Source organism: Stegodyphus dumicola, chromosome 1 (genome assembly GCF_044657685.1).
Source record: "Stegodyphus dumicola isolate Sdum_Otavi_A_Nest chromosome 1, ASM4465768v1".
Classification (NCBI taxonomy): Eukaryota; Metazoa; Arthropoda; class Arachnida; order Araneae; family Eresidae; genus Stegodyphus; species Stegodyphus dumicola.
Window position 1 is genome coordinate 97,634,504 of NC_140768.1, and position 16,650 is coordinate 97,651,153.

Here is a 16,650-nt window from a genome sequence, read left to right on the forward strand (position 1 = left end):
AATGTATGAAACTTAGAGTTCCATAAAAAACAAGGTTTGTAATGATCTTTTCCTTATTTTGTTCTTTAGTTCAATTATAAATAAGAAAAATATATTACGTGACTTAATATATTACGTGTGTATATAGCCCTTAAACTTTTTATATTCAAATTAAATAGCTTAATGAATACGGTGTTATTCATTAAAGCTATTTCAGCACACACATTTATTTGAAAAAACATATATATGGTATTATTAATTTAAGCTGTTTCAGCACACAAATATACATTTATTTGAAAAAATTAGCATACATTAATTACTATAAAACTTATAATTTCAGAACACTATAGTTTTAACAACTAAGATTATTTTTCTGTGTGGGTGCAATTTGTATATTTTTATTCTAATGTCTTATAAAAATTTAACAAAAAATGCAACTTATTTTTTTTATCTACTGCCATGTATAATTTGTTGTACTACTTGTTCCTTAATATGGAAAAGTTGTTATAAAAGTGCACAGTATGGCTCATAATTTGATTTCAATGTCTCACTTTAACTTTTTCTTTTTTTTTTTTTGTCTTTTGACCAGGAAAATTTATTATGAATTATTATTGTTTTACATATATTATTATTAGTTACTGATGAAGATCAATAATGGTTTTGGTTTGGTTTATTTAATTACGGCTATCTGCCTAAGGGAAGGGATGCCTTCGTGGAGGACTTTCTAAGGGAAACTGGCTCGTATACACGTTACACATGGGAAAAACCATGAAAACGCCCATGCAGCCAGCCCGTTCGCAGGATTTGAACCTCGGACCGAACTACCAGTGTTCAGTGTCTTAACGGCTCGGCCTCTGGTGGGCTATATGAAATAACGAAAATTTGCTATCTTTGCTTTATTTCCAGCATAAATGCAAGTGTTTATTTTAGGAAAATAAAGCTGAATAAAATTTGTATATTTTTGCTAATTTTTTGAAAGATAATTTTAACTATTTCATTTGTATTATGGAGAATAACAAGAATGAAACAAGTAAAAACCTTTCATCAGATAACAAATAAGCGAAGATGCCAAATTTGAATATTAAGCGATAAAAAATTTAGAGAGCACACTACTCATACTTATCTTAGATGTTAAAAATCTGTTGGTTTATATAAAAAGTTGACTAATTCTTAATACAAAATACTATAACAATGCAAGCACTGACATAGTTTTCATAACTCTACATTTAAAAAACATTATAATTTAAAGATATAGCTTTTCCTGAAAATACACCATAAAGTACCACATTTAACCAATTTGTTACAAGCTTGATACCATGTGAGCAAACTTCAAACTGCACATCAGTTAGATTAAAAATGAAGAACAAGAACTGAATATGAATAAGGTACTAAATTTTTAAAAGTCTATAATATAAACAGGCTAAATGAAATAATGCATAAGTGTATATTTAAGTATTTATGGTATTAATTTTAGAAAAACATCTATTGACTCAGGAAAGTTTCGTGAAATTTAAACCAAGTACTGAAGTTGCATTCATGCCAAAATGAAACCACACTTTTTATATGCTCATATTTTATTGTGGAATGTAAATACAAGTAATCAGGAATACAATGAATTCACAATATTAAAAAGAAGCAATATTAAAAAATCACAGGTGGACATGAAGAATAATCTTACGAACACTCTATAAAACTGCTTTTAATTTTTATACAACATATGAAATTACCTTGAATTATAGAAGAAAGGTAGTTGAACAAATATGAAAATGAGATTTCATAACGAGGATAACTTCATGCAAAATTAAGAAAGCAGCTGCTAGAAATATTGATACTCTTCTGTTATGAGGATTGATTGTATGTATATACATGTGCATGTCTATTTGTGTGTGTATGCATACATATATATATGCACATGCAAAATATATATACCAATTGTGGCCAATGTGTGGCTCGCGAGCCTTATACGGCTCTTGCAGGCAATTTGTGCGGCTCATGCATATAAAATATATGTATGAAATATGGTAAACTAAAACTATTCAGTGTCCAAAAGGAAGTAATTAATTAGTTTAGACTCTTTTTACAAAGTTATCAGGGATTTCTTTCTATTTAAAACCTCCTCCACTACTTCTATAATGATGTAAATATGAACTTGTGGCTTTTAGAAAATTTAGATGCAGCTCTCAAACATTCCTGAATTCAAACGTGCTTACTGAAATGAAGTTTGGCCAACTCTGATATATACATTTCTGAATCTGGTTCCGATAACAGAACAGGGCCAAAATATCTTGTGAAAGAATATATATTGAAATGCCTCACATTATTTATTAAGTGAAATGGATTTGAAAAAAAAAAAAAAAAAAAAAGGTACAAAAGTTGTATCTTCAAAATAAACAATATGTTAATATGTAATTCCTTAACATCAGAAAACATACTGACAAATTATCAATAACATAAATGATATTCTAATGGAAATTATAAGTAGATACACTTATAACTATTAAACCAGTCTGCAGTTATAAAATATAGCAATTTTAATTTTGACATCAGTTGCAAAAGTATTGCATAGCAGAAATATACTTTAATTCACAATGGCATTACCATAATATTTCTGTCATTGCAACTTACTTATTATAATACAAACCCAGTTATTTCAAATCAATTTCTATATAATTCCTGTGTACTATAGTACTTCAAATATACTGTTTGGTATGCCTGTTCACACTTGAATTCTTAATTTTGTTTTATAATTCTTTAGTTATGACCGGAGAAATGCATGCAAATAATTCCATATGTTATAAAATGCGTTATATATTCCATTTTAATGTGATCATATCTTTACTTTGAACATCAAAATATGATTTTAGTCTTTGAAATATATTCATCTCATAAAGTGGTAAACAGCACATCGCAAACTAATGAACTACAATATAATATAAACAGTGTTAAACAAAATGTAGTATTAACATTTGGGCCTGACTCTGGCTCACTTTGAAAAAACTGACACCACTTCTGAACCTTAAATTTTTAAGCAAACAGTTGCTCCTTTTAATATTCCCCATCTTACTAATGAATTATTTTGGTAATTCATCACAAACGATGCAACTAGCAATTATGATATGGCGTTTTTATTTTGGCGATTCTAAATATTAAATTTTCGCCAAAAGTGGTAAACTTACACAGCTAAGTTCTAGTGTTAATGCTGACGTCCAAAAGAAAGAAAACCATGTGACCTGTAATAACCAATCAGCATTAGGTTACGCATTTTCCTCTTCTGGTCTTGAGACGCCTGTGACCAGTGCAAGCCACTCCTTATCAAAGTTTTCGTAGTGTGAGACCTTTTAATTATCAACAAGTGCAATACCAACCTCTACGGTATGCGTATCGGCCAATTCGATATGCACAATTACCTGCTATTAATTATAACATGGTTCCTAAAAGAGAAGTTAAAAAATGATATTACTTTAAAGTGAACGTCCAAATTGGACAGGAAAAAATTCCCAGTATTATTGATACGGGATCGCAAATTAACGTTTAACCGTTAAAAATTTTTAACAAAATTGGTAATAAATTTAGAGAAATTTCAGTGAAATCCCATGATAAAATATTTTCGGGAAGACTCAGATAACCGGCACTTGGCGCAATTTTTTCCGCCATCTTGAATCGGCGAAAATCGCCAAATCCTCGGAAGGATTTTTTTGACGCCAAGAGGGAAATGACGTCAAATGACGCTTTCCAAAATTTCCCTCCTGAGCCGGACATAGGGGAGAAACCGGTGCTAGGCGAAAATCGCCTGAGGCTAAATACAATAACGCGTTTGCGTTAAAAAGGTAAACAATGTACATAAAATTAATTTAGTTGTTGATATGTTAAGGTTAATCTACATACATGTTTTCACCTTAGTATTTTAGATGAAGATATATATAACTCCAACATTATTACCTTACCAACTTAATACTTTTCTTTTTTAATTCTGACCATTAATTTCTACACTTATCTATAATAATAGTTAAATATGTTTGAAAACGTGTTCTTCATATAAATGCAGTAAAGATTATGCAAATGGAATATTTATCACGTAAGTAACGTTAAAAATTTTAAAAGATAAAATATACATGAGTATATTATTTGGAGATACTCATATAACTCGGATGACATTTTATTTTGATGAACTAAACCGTTCATTATAGATTTACTTTTACTCTCTATATTAAAATAAACTTATGTTAGCATTTTATATAGAATAAATATCTTACATAAAATTATCCATTCATATTATATTACCAACAAATTTATAATAAAATATATGAATGAATGAATGCAAAAATAGGTACAAGAATTTTAACTTACCCCATTGCAGTTGTGCATAACGTGTTGTATATCCTTTTATTATATTCTTGTTGATATTTGCAGTTCTTCTAAACAGTTTCTTGAAATATTAACATCTGAGGTTCGTGTTTTGAAATAATTAATCCAAATCACTTTGTTGTACACTTATGAAATGTTCACACTGCATGCAACACAAATCTAGTAGCTTGCACTATCCTCCTCATATCAGGTCACACACTCAGAGTCACACTTAACATTCTTAAAAACTGACTGGCTTCAGCATCTGTTTAAAATATTCCATAATTAAAAAGGTGGGGATAAATAGATTCCATTTCCACATCACCTTAGAAGTAGGTTTGCACTTGCTTTAAAAAAACAGAAACTGTAAAATACTCTTAAAGAAGCATGCTAAATATTTCAATTGTTACTTTTAAGTATTAATTTCAGTTTTAAGGAAATGAAAGTTGAATTATAATCATGAAGAAATTGGTTATTGCGAAGCATGACATGCAAAACAAATTAAGCAATATGATACGTTAAATATTTAAAAATTTTGAAAGTAATTATGTCTGTACATAGAGTGCAAACCTACATCAGGAGGTAGGAATCGTGATGCGTTTTTTTTTTTTTACGGAGGTGTCGCCAAGAGCCATAATCCTCCGAACCTGAAAAATTCAAAAACCAAGGGAGGCAAAAAATGTTTTTTTAAGTATAACAGTCAAGATATTATAAAAATGAAATCACTGTTACAAGAAAAATAAGATACATAATAAAGAAATAATATACAAATAGGGTGTTTACATATTTTTAGAATAATTTTGATCAGAATTTTAAAAAAAATCACAGGTGGACTGTTGTGCCTTTAATCTCATAAAGAGCTAAGCTTCCTAAGTGCAAAGCCATCACAACAGATGGAATCTGGAAAGTTATGGACGAGGAATAAAAATCAATACCCATGGAAATATTATGAAAAGCCCTTCTTTCGGAGAAATCATGGGCATTTTCTGGGCAGGCTTGCCGGAAAAAAAGCTATCATATTGAACATATAAAAAAATACTCTTTACATTTTAAACATAATTAAATGGCCCCCAAATTGTTCTAAAAATGTGTAAATGCCTTCTTTTGTATATATTTACATTTAGTACTTACCAAAAATACTTGGGAAATAAATTACATTTTCGAACCTGTAATTCTGCTGTATTTATTTATGAAAGGGCTGCAGGATTTTTAATTTCCATACTCTGAAATGCAATTGAAAAACATGCACTTATTACTTTTTTTGCAAAGCTCTTTCTATATATATATACAGGGCGTAACAGAATTTATATCACAAGTTTAAGGGATGACAGAACATGGCAAACTTAATAATTTTCAGTATACATTGTCAAATGTCATCACAGGAACACAATAGTATGGAGGATGAAAGATTTTCTTATTGATGGTTATTTACAAGAATTGTTAAAATTAAAAATGGTCAACTGCAATATATAAATCACAACACTGAAGAACCAAGGCATAGACTGGCATAGACTTTAAAAGATGCCCACATCAAGTACTCTTGAATTAACACCAATTGTGCTGATACATTTTTCAAGAGAATCAATATATGTCTCTTAAAAGAAATCCGTCATAGTTGTGGTGCATGTATCACCGTGCAGTTGCTATTTGTACTTTTGAACAGCTGTTGTTAATACCAAATGCTATTTTTAGTAATTATCTGCTTTTAAAAAGCTGTCTGACTTCTGCATTTACATTGCATTGTTTTATGCAAACTGTCTTTTTTGCCATGGTTTATCAGCCTTTAAAGCTGTCATATTTATTGCTAAATGTAAGCAGATAATAATAAAAATGCTATATCTTATTGTTTACTTTTTATGATGCATTTTAGAAAAAGAATCAAGTTCTTAAAATAAATTAAAATGAAAAAATGCTTATTCTTACCCCACATATCATCACCATCTTCAATAAACTGCATTTCATCATCTTGACGGGCAGCTTTTTTCGGTGGCATTAAATCTTCAATATCCTCACTTTGTACTGTTGGCTCATTTATAAATTTCAACTCTAAACCATTTTTTCCATAGCCAGGATATACAGTTTTAATATCTTGTAGGAACTGGTAAATTTTTTCGCCCGGATATTGAAATTGCTTCAAACGAAAACGCTTGTAATAATGAAGGGCCATATACTGTATCAGACTTTGATCATTGCGTCTATTAACAATTGTTCTTTTAAAAATTTTGTTTTCATTTTCTAACTGATTTATCATATTGAATTTATCCTTTTCAGCTACAAATTCACCTGTAATGGAAATATGTCAATAAGCTTTTGTGTAGATTCTTGAGGAAATTATTTAACATTAGAAAATTTCTTCATAAACATATTTTTTTAACAAGCTGACTGTAACCGATTAACCAATCATGACCTGTAAAATAATTATTCACAAATTGTTAACTTATTAATATATTCAGATATGAAAACAAAGTGATTTAATTACCTCTGCTGTGATTTGTTGTCTTGTGAACAGCTCCAGAGAACATGCTTTCTACATTTTTATACTGTTTAGCTGAATCGGTACAAATGACTGAAGTTTCTGGATGAACATGACGCTTTATATATGGCCATATATCTCGCTTGCTTTTCCCATTAACTCTAAAAAACAGCCCTTCTTTGTCTTCTCGACAATATATTTCTAAAACAGTTATTGTCATGTTTTTGGTAACCCGCCCTCTGTTATACTTACGCTTGGTAAGAAATGTCTCATCAACTAAAATGGTTTTACCTGCAAGGCAAATAAAAGGTAAATGAAACATATTATCACAATTTTGCAATAAAATGACGTCTACCAGGCGAGCAAACTATTTTCATAATCTTCACCATGTGTAAATTGATTATAAGCCAGTTTCCCTCAAAACGTCCTTCACAATGGCATTCCTCCTTTTACACAGATAGCCCTTTTGACTTTAATATGTTAAAATGTCCTAACGTAACTTAACCTGCAGCTTTCGTCCACACGAATTCTCCTGCATAACTAGGCAAGCAACTTTCCACCAACCAATTCCCAGCTCAATTACATCTTGAACAGTCGATAACATTTCCATTTTATGATTTCTATCATCTGCAATTTGAAGCATTGCAACTGGAATATTTGCTGTTCTTCGGCAAACTGAAAATTAAATAAAAATGTTTATTATATTTTAACAATTGGCATCTTTCTGGAACTATTATTTCGGAACATCTGCAGTATTCTAAAGAAAGCATCACTGCAGTGTATTGTTAGCAGTGCATCTGTAAGTATTGGCTAATACATAAGTACCCTGAAATATAACTAATTATTATTTACATTATAGGAATGCAATAAAGGGCTATTTGCCTAAAAGGAGAGGTGCCTTCATGGAGTACTTTTTAGGGGAACTTACTTGTATTCATGTTACACATGGTGAAAACTGTGAATACTCTTGGGAGCGAAGCCAGCCTGTTTGCTAGGATCTTCATTACGGTTAAACTACGAGTATTCAGTCATTTTATCACTCGACTGGTAAGGGACTTAAAATATAAGGTAATGCATATCTCATTAAAAGTTGAATTAAATACATGGCTCAGTTAATTTGTGAGACAAAATAAATACAGAAAAAAATTAAGAATCCTTTACCTGCTCCACCAAGTTGTGTACTGTGATGAGAGGCAAATACCTCACAGATTTCTCTACAATAGGACATAAAGTCGCATATTGTTTCATCGCGTATTTCTGGCAACTTCTGCTCTTTCCTCCATGACATAAAATTCATCTTTATAAACGTGAAATTCATCTCCAGTACAAAGAGGAATATGAAGACCATGCACTCCCTGACTGGAACTTTGGTCCCCTCAAAAAATGTGCCTGCAACGGGGTTAACCATTCCTGGACACTTGCCTCTATTCCTGTTGCTGCAAATCCATCTCCAGCCAAGTTTTGCTTCTTTCCTGGAATTGGCATTCATCTTATGACCACAACCCATTTTGGGCAAGGTGGGGCCTCCTCTTTTTTCGGAAGCAAGCCAGCTTCTGTTGCTAAAATAACTGCCTTTTCTTCATCATTAATCAATGACATTCCTGTCATCATGTTGAAGTATTTCAATTTCTGCATTAATGATGAAGTAGCCATAGCAAAGAAAAAATAGAACCTAACAAAATGAAATTAAATAAATCAAATCAAATATTAAATTAAATGTATTATTTTTAAATTAAAAGAGATGTTAAATTTAAGCTAACAATATATCAAACTAAAACACTGATAACATACAGGAATAAAGGCTTAGTAGTACAGGGAAAAAATGCAGAAATAAATATTAATAACTTCTGAAATATGAAGAAATTACAAATATTCCTGAGTTACAGAAATAAAAATTTTAATATAAATAAAAATTAGTAATTCAAATATGCAAATATCAATAGATGCAAACAGATAAAAGTTTAAATGAAAAAATACTTGCTTTGGCAGGTGATTCCTTTTGAAGCAATACACACAGGGCACTCAACCAAAATGATGTAGGTTCAGAGTTGAGAGGTCAAAGTTCGCGGAGTTTTGCGCCTACGTCATTTCGCAAAAAATCGATTCCATGTAAATAATCAAAATTTCGTAGAAAAATTTGTTTGATCAAAATTACTTGCATAAACAGTAAAAATGTATATAAACGTATTTTATATTTTTATTTGTTAACATAATTTTGCATTAATAAGTAGCAGATATTTTTTCAATAATAAAAGGTTTTGCAAAAATTAAATTTGATAGACGACTGTGTGAAGAAAAAGTGTTCCTTTTTTAATATGTGTGTCTTTAATGTTGTTTATAAATGAACTGAATGAAAAGGTTATCTGAATTTTGTAAGTAAATCGGCAATAAATTGGATACCACTGTGGCAACATCATTCGTGTTAATGCAAATACTGTACCAACCCGATGACTGATTTTTTGTCTGTGTGATTCTATATCTAAAAAATGTAAACAAATATTAATCTTATTGGAGTAAGAGCAATGTTTAACATTTCCTATGTTCAAGACATGCACAACCACAAAGCGAATCCACTGCAGCTTAACCGTAACCGTTCATTGAAATAATCTTGACTTAACAACACATCTGTCTCTCTCTCCCCCTCCTTTTTTTTAATTTTCGCGTTTTTTTTACAGGTTTTTCAAAAACCAGCATCTTTTGAATTTATTAGCACGGAAGCAGAATTTTTTCCCCTTCGTCTTGAAACAAGAAAATAGTTTTAATGTAGGTAAACAAAGAAATGTAATCCTGAATTGCATACTGCAGGGAAACAAGATTTCTAACAATATATTTCGGTTATGTATTTGTTGCAAATACGGTGATGCAAAATTTTCAATATGTATATTCATTACCATTAAAAACTAACATGAGTAACAACACAGCAGAAAAAACTATGAAGATAAATCGTATTCAAAGGTTTGAAGATATAAATTTAATTAACTTTTATTTGTTTATCTAAGAAAGAATTTTGCTCATGTTTTGTTTAATAGTTTAAATTTTTTACTCATACACCGAATTTTAATCCGCAAAATCCTCCATGTAAAGAAATCAGTGAAATATCCTTGACATAGAAAAGTAGCAGAATATTGTTTCTTTAATATTTTACATTAACTTATTAGCATTTCAAAGTATTATAATTTTTTTTTTTTGATATAAACTTGATGAGAAGGGATTAAAAAATTGCTTGTATGATACAGAGTGTGTCAGCGAGATAGCGGTAAAACTGTTGCACCCTAGTAGTTCGTCTTGGAGTTAAGTTCCGACTAACGGATTTCCGCCATCTTGTGCAAATAACCCGCGAGTGCTTTTCTTATTCTAAATAATTCGTGTTAGGAGTACAATTAATTTATTTAGAAATTAATTCTAGTTTGTTATAGCTAGATAAATAACATATACTTAAATATTAAGTAAATAATTTTAAAAAATGTGTCAATGCGAACGATAAGTTAGGAAAAGACCATATGTTATCTACTTTGTTTTATTAGGATAATTAATTTATAAGGTCATTAAGTTGTTTAGAAAATAATTTATAAGGTAATTAAACGACAACTGGGAGCCCGTCTCCTGAACTTCTAAGTTTCTGGGACCACAATTCATATTTAATTTAATAATAATTATTAATGAAATATAATTAATTAATCATATTTAATTTCTTAATTATTAATGAAATATAAATAATTAATCATATATAATTTCTTAATTATTAATGAAATCTAATTAATTAATCATATTTAATTTATTAATTATTAATGAAATATAATTAAATAATCATTTTAATTTGATAATTATTAACATTTTTAATTTGATTGATTATTTAATTTTTAAGTCATTAATAATTTTAATAGTAATCTAAAAATACAACAAACTGCTTATGAGCGTATTCACCACGTCTACTGACAAAGTCACGTGATCAACACGAAGATTCATCTGCAGAGTCGCATGACAGCCGAAGTAAGGCGTAAGAAAATATCCCTTCCCTTTTCCCTAGCTTAGTGAAGGTTTAAACTTGCAACCTGAATTGTCCTCCCACTGTTTGGCGACTATCGCTCAAGTAGGTGAACGCGATTTCTGGAAGTTCGCCTCGCCAAGTGCCGGTTATCTGAGTATCCCCAATACGGGGGAAATGAATTTCCAAAATAAGCTCATAGAGAGTTAAAATTAAGATAAATGAAAATACCAAAATAACTACCATATCTCTAAGTTCTATTGCATATCTAATACAGAATGCCTATTTCATTTGTTTACATTTTGAACAAAATACACTGATGTGTTCTAAGCATAGAAAGAATTCACATTTTAAATATGGCATTCACGGCCATATATACTTGGCCAGGCATGAATCATCATCTTTTACATGCTGAGTACTCTTTACTTTTTAATGTTTTAATGTCATTCCACATGTCCTCAATAGAATTTTTATGTGCATCTGTTTCAGTATTCTTTAAAACGAGACTGTGATTTACACAGAAGTGTATGAATCCCTCATCATTAAGGCAATCACATGACTTTCAACAATCTGAAATAATAATAGATCCTGGAAAAATATTTTCTTTTAAAATCTTTAACAGGCATTCTTTCTTCAATCACACAGAAAAAAAAAATTCGCCTGATCTTTCAACACCACCAAACATCCACAATGACACAATTGCACTAATTATCAAATTCAACAAGCTAAATTTCACTTCATAAAAAATTAACTAATTTGACTTATAATACTTGCGCTTAATTAACTGCCTGACAAAGGAAATGCAACACCATGAAGATTCATTCATATAAATATGAAAATTTTAGGGAATTCGTAGTGTAACAAGTCATGCACGTGATGAAAATGCATGGTCATCCGATTAATAGCACGAGATAAAAGGGAAAAAAACATATTATGAACCTACGGTTGTTACTGTCTGCTACTTAGAAAATCCAAAATTTTGAGAAGTACAGTGTTCTAGAATACACATGTGAATGAAGAGATGCCTGGACAACAACACTGTAAGCAGTGTCGGCTAAGAGATGATTTTTATGAGGGGTCAAATTGAAGGCTTATATACAACTGGTTGGTCTTACCATCATATTGCTGCTGAAACGCATGTAGATGCATCCATTGTGCATAGAATTTGGTCTGGATGGATCCATGATGGAAATGTAAATGTAAATAATCCTTAAAGACCAGGTTCATCTAGACGTACTACACAATGCACAGATCAACATGTATGAACAGAAACATTAACAGCCCCATAGTCGAATAATATGAAGATTTTGTAGAATGTGCAAGGAGCTTTGGATGCTCCATTATCTGAGAGAAAATTTTTGCAACAAATGGCAAAAAGCAGCTGACTGCCACTACCACCAAACTATCATATGCATGCTATGTCCGAGTATCAACTGACATCACGTTCTACCCAATCTTACATGGTGTTACATTTCTTATGTCAGGCAGTGAACGTTTAATGAGCTAATTTTTAGCTAAATTTAACTTAAAAATTGTTCATATCACGATATGCACCCAAATACTATGCTTAAAAATTAAATTTGACTTGAACATGCTTTCCATTATGTTTCATTTCAAAACTTAATCTCGCTAAAACCATTACCGCTGGCAAGCATACCGACAAATAAGACCCTATCGCCAACGACTTTCTGACAAAAATTAGTGACACAAACTTTTAAAATACTGACTCAACTATACAAGGAAAACACAATAATGATATTTTAAAACGATTCAGTTGCATTGATATAAATATAAATAATTTCATAGCTACCAAATGCATATATCCCACGAAGGAGATTTTGTTTCAGTCCCATGGCTTCAAAAGTTGGAATACATTCCACAGCTTTATTTATATGAGATTCAGGATCAGATTCATCAGAATTTCGCCTTTTATTAGCCATTTTTCTTAAATTTGCATACCAGTTTTATTTAACAAACTACATGCGCGTATAATATGAAAAGATAATTAAGACACACAATTAATTGATACTACAAAGTCACACCACAAATCCATTAAAAAGTGCTCTGCGAAAATTAGTCGTTGTTCACAGATCTTCACGAGAGAACAGGGAGAAATTTACTGGAACAACAAGTCTTTAGTCGCCAATCTTATAATACGTCGCCAATAGTCAATAGTCTACAGAACCTTGAGTCTATAGCGGACGCCGAGCAATTCTGCTAGAAATAACATGTCTACAGCATGTTACCGCATGACGCATCTTACTGCACATTAGAGCTGGAGCAAACCGCATGTATTCGTTACTGAGTAACGGGTACATCGTTTGACTCGAAGTACCGATTCGGTACTCACAAATTCATTTCGTTACTCGCATCTGTCGTACGATGCGGTTTGTTCGAGTACGAATGATGCGGTTGCTATACGAATACGAATGATACGGTTTTTATGCGAATACGAATGATGCGGTTTCTATGCGAATACGAATGATGCCGTTGCGTCACAATGCGCTCATATTTTTCATAGATAATTTTGAATTTTTTTGGGCATCGGGCAAGTTCTTGTTTACATTATGTGTTTTAGTTGAAATACTATTTAGTTGTTGATATTTAAGAAAATGAGCAATTTTGATAGCGTGAAGCGTTATTTTGTATTTGCTTTTTACTATTGCTATTTATATTTGTAATTTGAAAATTTAGATGATTCTTCTTCTTCTTTTTTTTTTTTTTTCCCTTGAGCGTGCCATAGTCAGATTTTATTGATTTGAAATATTTATATACTGCACTTAGATATTGTTTATATAAGAATATGTAGGTTAATATAGGTTCTTTACTTCCTTGTATCAAAGAAAATGGTAGTAATTATTGTAATCGAGAAAACTTTTGGGTATCATATTTTAATGAAAATATCCGTTTTTGACGATTACGGAATCCATGTGAATTATTTTTTGGGCTGACGCCTGTACGTACGAACACAATGAAGGACTCTCTCTCTCTCTCTCTTTTTTTTTTTTTTCAAAAAAACTTATTGTTAAATGTAATCCCATTTACTCTAAGCTAATACTTATGACTAATGATTAAGTTGATACTTGAAAGGGATTTTTTTCGTGATGTGTAAGTACGTATGTATGCATTTTGCATAACTCAAAAACGTTAGTTATAGAACGTTGAAATTTTGTATATGGTTCCGTTATAACATCTAGATGTGCACCTCCCTTTTTATTGCAATCGGTAATACTACCAAACGTAAATATGTATATATATATCAAATAAATTATAATTAAATGTAAAGTACATATATATATATGTCCTTATAATTAAATGTAAAGTACACACACATTTATATATATATATAATAAAAGCCAAGTAAGGCGAAAATAAAAGCTTTGGCTTTTATTTTATTTAATTATCACTAAATAAGTTACTTGACTTTTATTTTCGCGATCATTGGTTGTAGTCAGGACTTAATTTTTAAAATTAGAAGTGCAGGAGCTCTATGGAAGGCCATCAGGAAAGATGAATAAATAAATAAATAAATAAATAAAATAGCTATTACAATAATAAAATAATTAGCAACTATAATATTAAATTATTATTATTATAATTCAATAAAAATTTAAAGACAAATGAAAATTTAATTAATTCTTAAATTAATGATGAATAACTAAGTAATGAAATAAAATACCAGACATCGTCTTGTTTGGGGGCTGTGGCTAAAATTGCAATTTAAGAACTAAGCCGAGCATTAGCTAAATTTAGGCTTTTGATGAGCAAATAATGTACTGTTTACCAGAGTGTAGATAGAAATTTGGTTATGTAGCCCATTCTTCTAAAACGACGTTTCGTAGCTGCCTTCCACCACCAATTCCCCCCCCTTTTTTTTCGGTTTTGGTTTATTCGGTTACAGCAAAGCACACTAGAGCTATTGCCTACGGGGAGGGAGGCCTTCGTGGAGGATTTTTTAAAGGGAACTGACTCATATGCAAGTTACACACGGGAATAACAATGAAAACGCCCGTGCAGCTAGCTGTTAGCCGGGAATTGAACCCCGGACCGAACTATTAGTGAACTTTACCGCTCGAGCTCTGATGGGCTCTTTTTTTCTTTTCATTCGCTGTTTGAAAAACGGTTGTTCACTTTACGATAAAGTAAGCACCTGTTTACTTCAATTAAAATGGGTTAGACGATATGACTCTTCCTACTTTAATCTCACTTAGCTTTTGATTTCTAATATTGATTCAATGTTTTCTGTAGACAAAGTATTCTGATTAGTATGATTTCAAACATGTTCAAAAGGTGTGTATCTGAATATAATTAGGTTTTTATAACCTAGGGCCCATTTTATTAGTTTCACATAGTTCTAAAGCAATTGAACCACAGCATCGCTGTTTTCAAAGAAAGTAAAAATGTGAGAAATGTATAATGAACATTAATATACAAGCTTTATTAACAGTAGTCAGCCTTTTAAAACGTGACCGTCTATGCTTTTAGAGGATTTTTGGAGCTATGTGCATTTGCTCTGGCATCTTAAAAAAGTGATGTTCAATATCAACGTATGTTTATGTTCTCAAAAATACAGGTTTCTTTCAGAAAGCGACCTCTTAGAAGTCGTCAATAAATGATTCAGTATAGTTATTTTCTAATAGACCATAGAATAAATTTATTTTAACGTCAATTTAAAAATGGCTGCTTGTACTATCAGGACTTGTATTCCTCTTTACTTGCTTTCGAAACATGAACTGTCCTGACTCAGAACAGGGAGCTTACTCAAGCTATGTTCAATAAATTGTGAAGTAGACAATACACACAGGAAGGGTATACAAAACTCCTTTTTTTTCTATCTTTACAGTGATTTCCGGAACTTCGGAATACAGAAACCAACCACTTATGGTCTGAACGTAAGAATATAAAAATACTAACTAAAACTCTAACTGAAACTAACTTTGGATTAATTTACAAGTGCCTAACTTTAAGATTGGCCGTTATTTAACAAAATCCGTATGTAGTACAGAGAGCTGCTAAATCTATGATACGTTTAAAATTATCAAGAGGATTAAACCTCTGGCCTTGAAGGCAACCAGCAACCGAGTAAAACTACTATGGCAAGCGGCCTGCTTCTAATAACTCCTTCCTCTGTCTTGCTTGGCAAAAAGCCACAACTTAAGTACTTGGCGTTAGCAAGACAAATTTGCATAAATAAGTTAAAGCTTTTAATTCTGGCCGGAAGTAGAAAATAAGAAGTGATAGTAAAGATTTAAAATAAAATAAACATTAGTAAAACTTAGGATCCTTACAGTACTAAGAGTTAAGAGCAATAAGACTCTAATTTTTCTTTCGAAATTAGCTATCATGCCAGCTGAATTGTTTTCTGCATAACCTTTATTGTGTATAATTGAAATATTTAGCTATGCATTCAACAAATATACAACAAATGTAAGACAAATCATTAAAAAAATTAAAATTTGGAACATTAACTATAATTTTTTTGTTATACATAAAATATTATTAATAAATGATGAATTTATATCATATTATATATAAATCAAAATTTAAACTCCTATTCCTTTATAATAAATTGAAGAAAAGCTATAAAGTGAATTAATTTTTAAAAACAAAACGAAAATTTAAAAAATAAATTTTGTCATATACCTAGAATCTAAAAATGACGAACATGTGTGTATGGGTGTATTTAATTATGGCAAGGCACACTATGGCTATCTGCCTAAGGGGAGATGCCTTCGTCGAGGATTTTCTAAGGGAAACTGGCTCGTATACACGTTACACATGGGGAAAACCACGAAAACACCCATGTAGCCGGACCGTTCGCGGGATTCGAACCTCGGACCGAACTACCAGTGTTCAGCGACTTTACCGC

The 16,650-nt window shown here is 31.1% G+C and overlaps 2 protein-coding genes across 3 annotated transcripts in view; both read right to left on the bottom strand.

The window, feature by feature from the left end:
- Positions 1 to 4,825, bottom strand: part of Polr3C (RNA polymerase III subunit C) — a 175,306-nt gene extending 170,481 nt beyond the window's left edge. Inside the window, exon 1 of one of the 2 annotated variants that reach the window (XM_085817901.1) lies at positions 4,327 to 4,825. Coding sequence is in view for 1 of the 2 variants with exons in the window: in XM_085817915.1 (XP_085674041.1) it covers positions 4,327 to 4,344 (18 nt within the window). In the remaining variant the exon portion in view is untranslated. The remainder of the gene's footprint in view (positions 1 to 4,326) is intronic. The other variant, XM_085817915.1, reaches the window with a different exon arrangement.
- A 1,638-nt stretch (positions 4,826 to 6,463) lies between these two features.
- LOC118199635 (uncharacterized) lies at positions 6,464 to 13,166 on the bottom strand. The gene is made up of 3 exons (XM_085817921.1): positions 12,592 to 13,166; positions 7,958 to 8,468; positions 6,464 to 7,087 (listed from the first exon to the last, which is right to left on the bottom strand). The coding sequence occupies exons 2-3, from the start codon at positions 8,301 to 8,303 to the stop codon at positions 6,795 to 6,797; spliced, it is 639 nt and encodes a 212-aa protein (XP_085674047.1). The 5' UTR covers positions 8,304 to 8,468; positions 12,592 to 13,166; the 3' UTR covers positions 6,464 to 6,794.
- Between the last annotated feature and the right edge of the window lie 3,484 nt (positions 13,167 to 16,650).

Excerpts from the sequence above, each read along its gene's own strand:
- LOC118199635 (XM_085817921.1), bottom strand. The coding sequence starts at position 8,303 with ATGGGTTGTGGTCATAAGATGAATGCCAATTCCAGGAAAGAAGCAAAA. Across the intron at positions 7,088-7,957 it reads TACACAACTTGGTGGAGCAG|GTAAAACCATTTTAGTTGAT; the intron begins GTAAAGGATTCT and ends TTTGCCTTGCAG.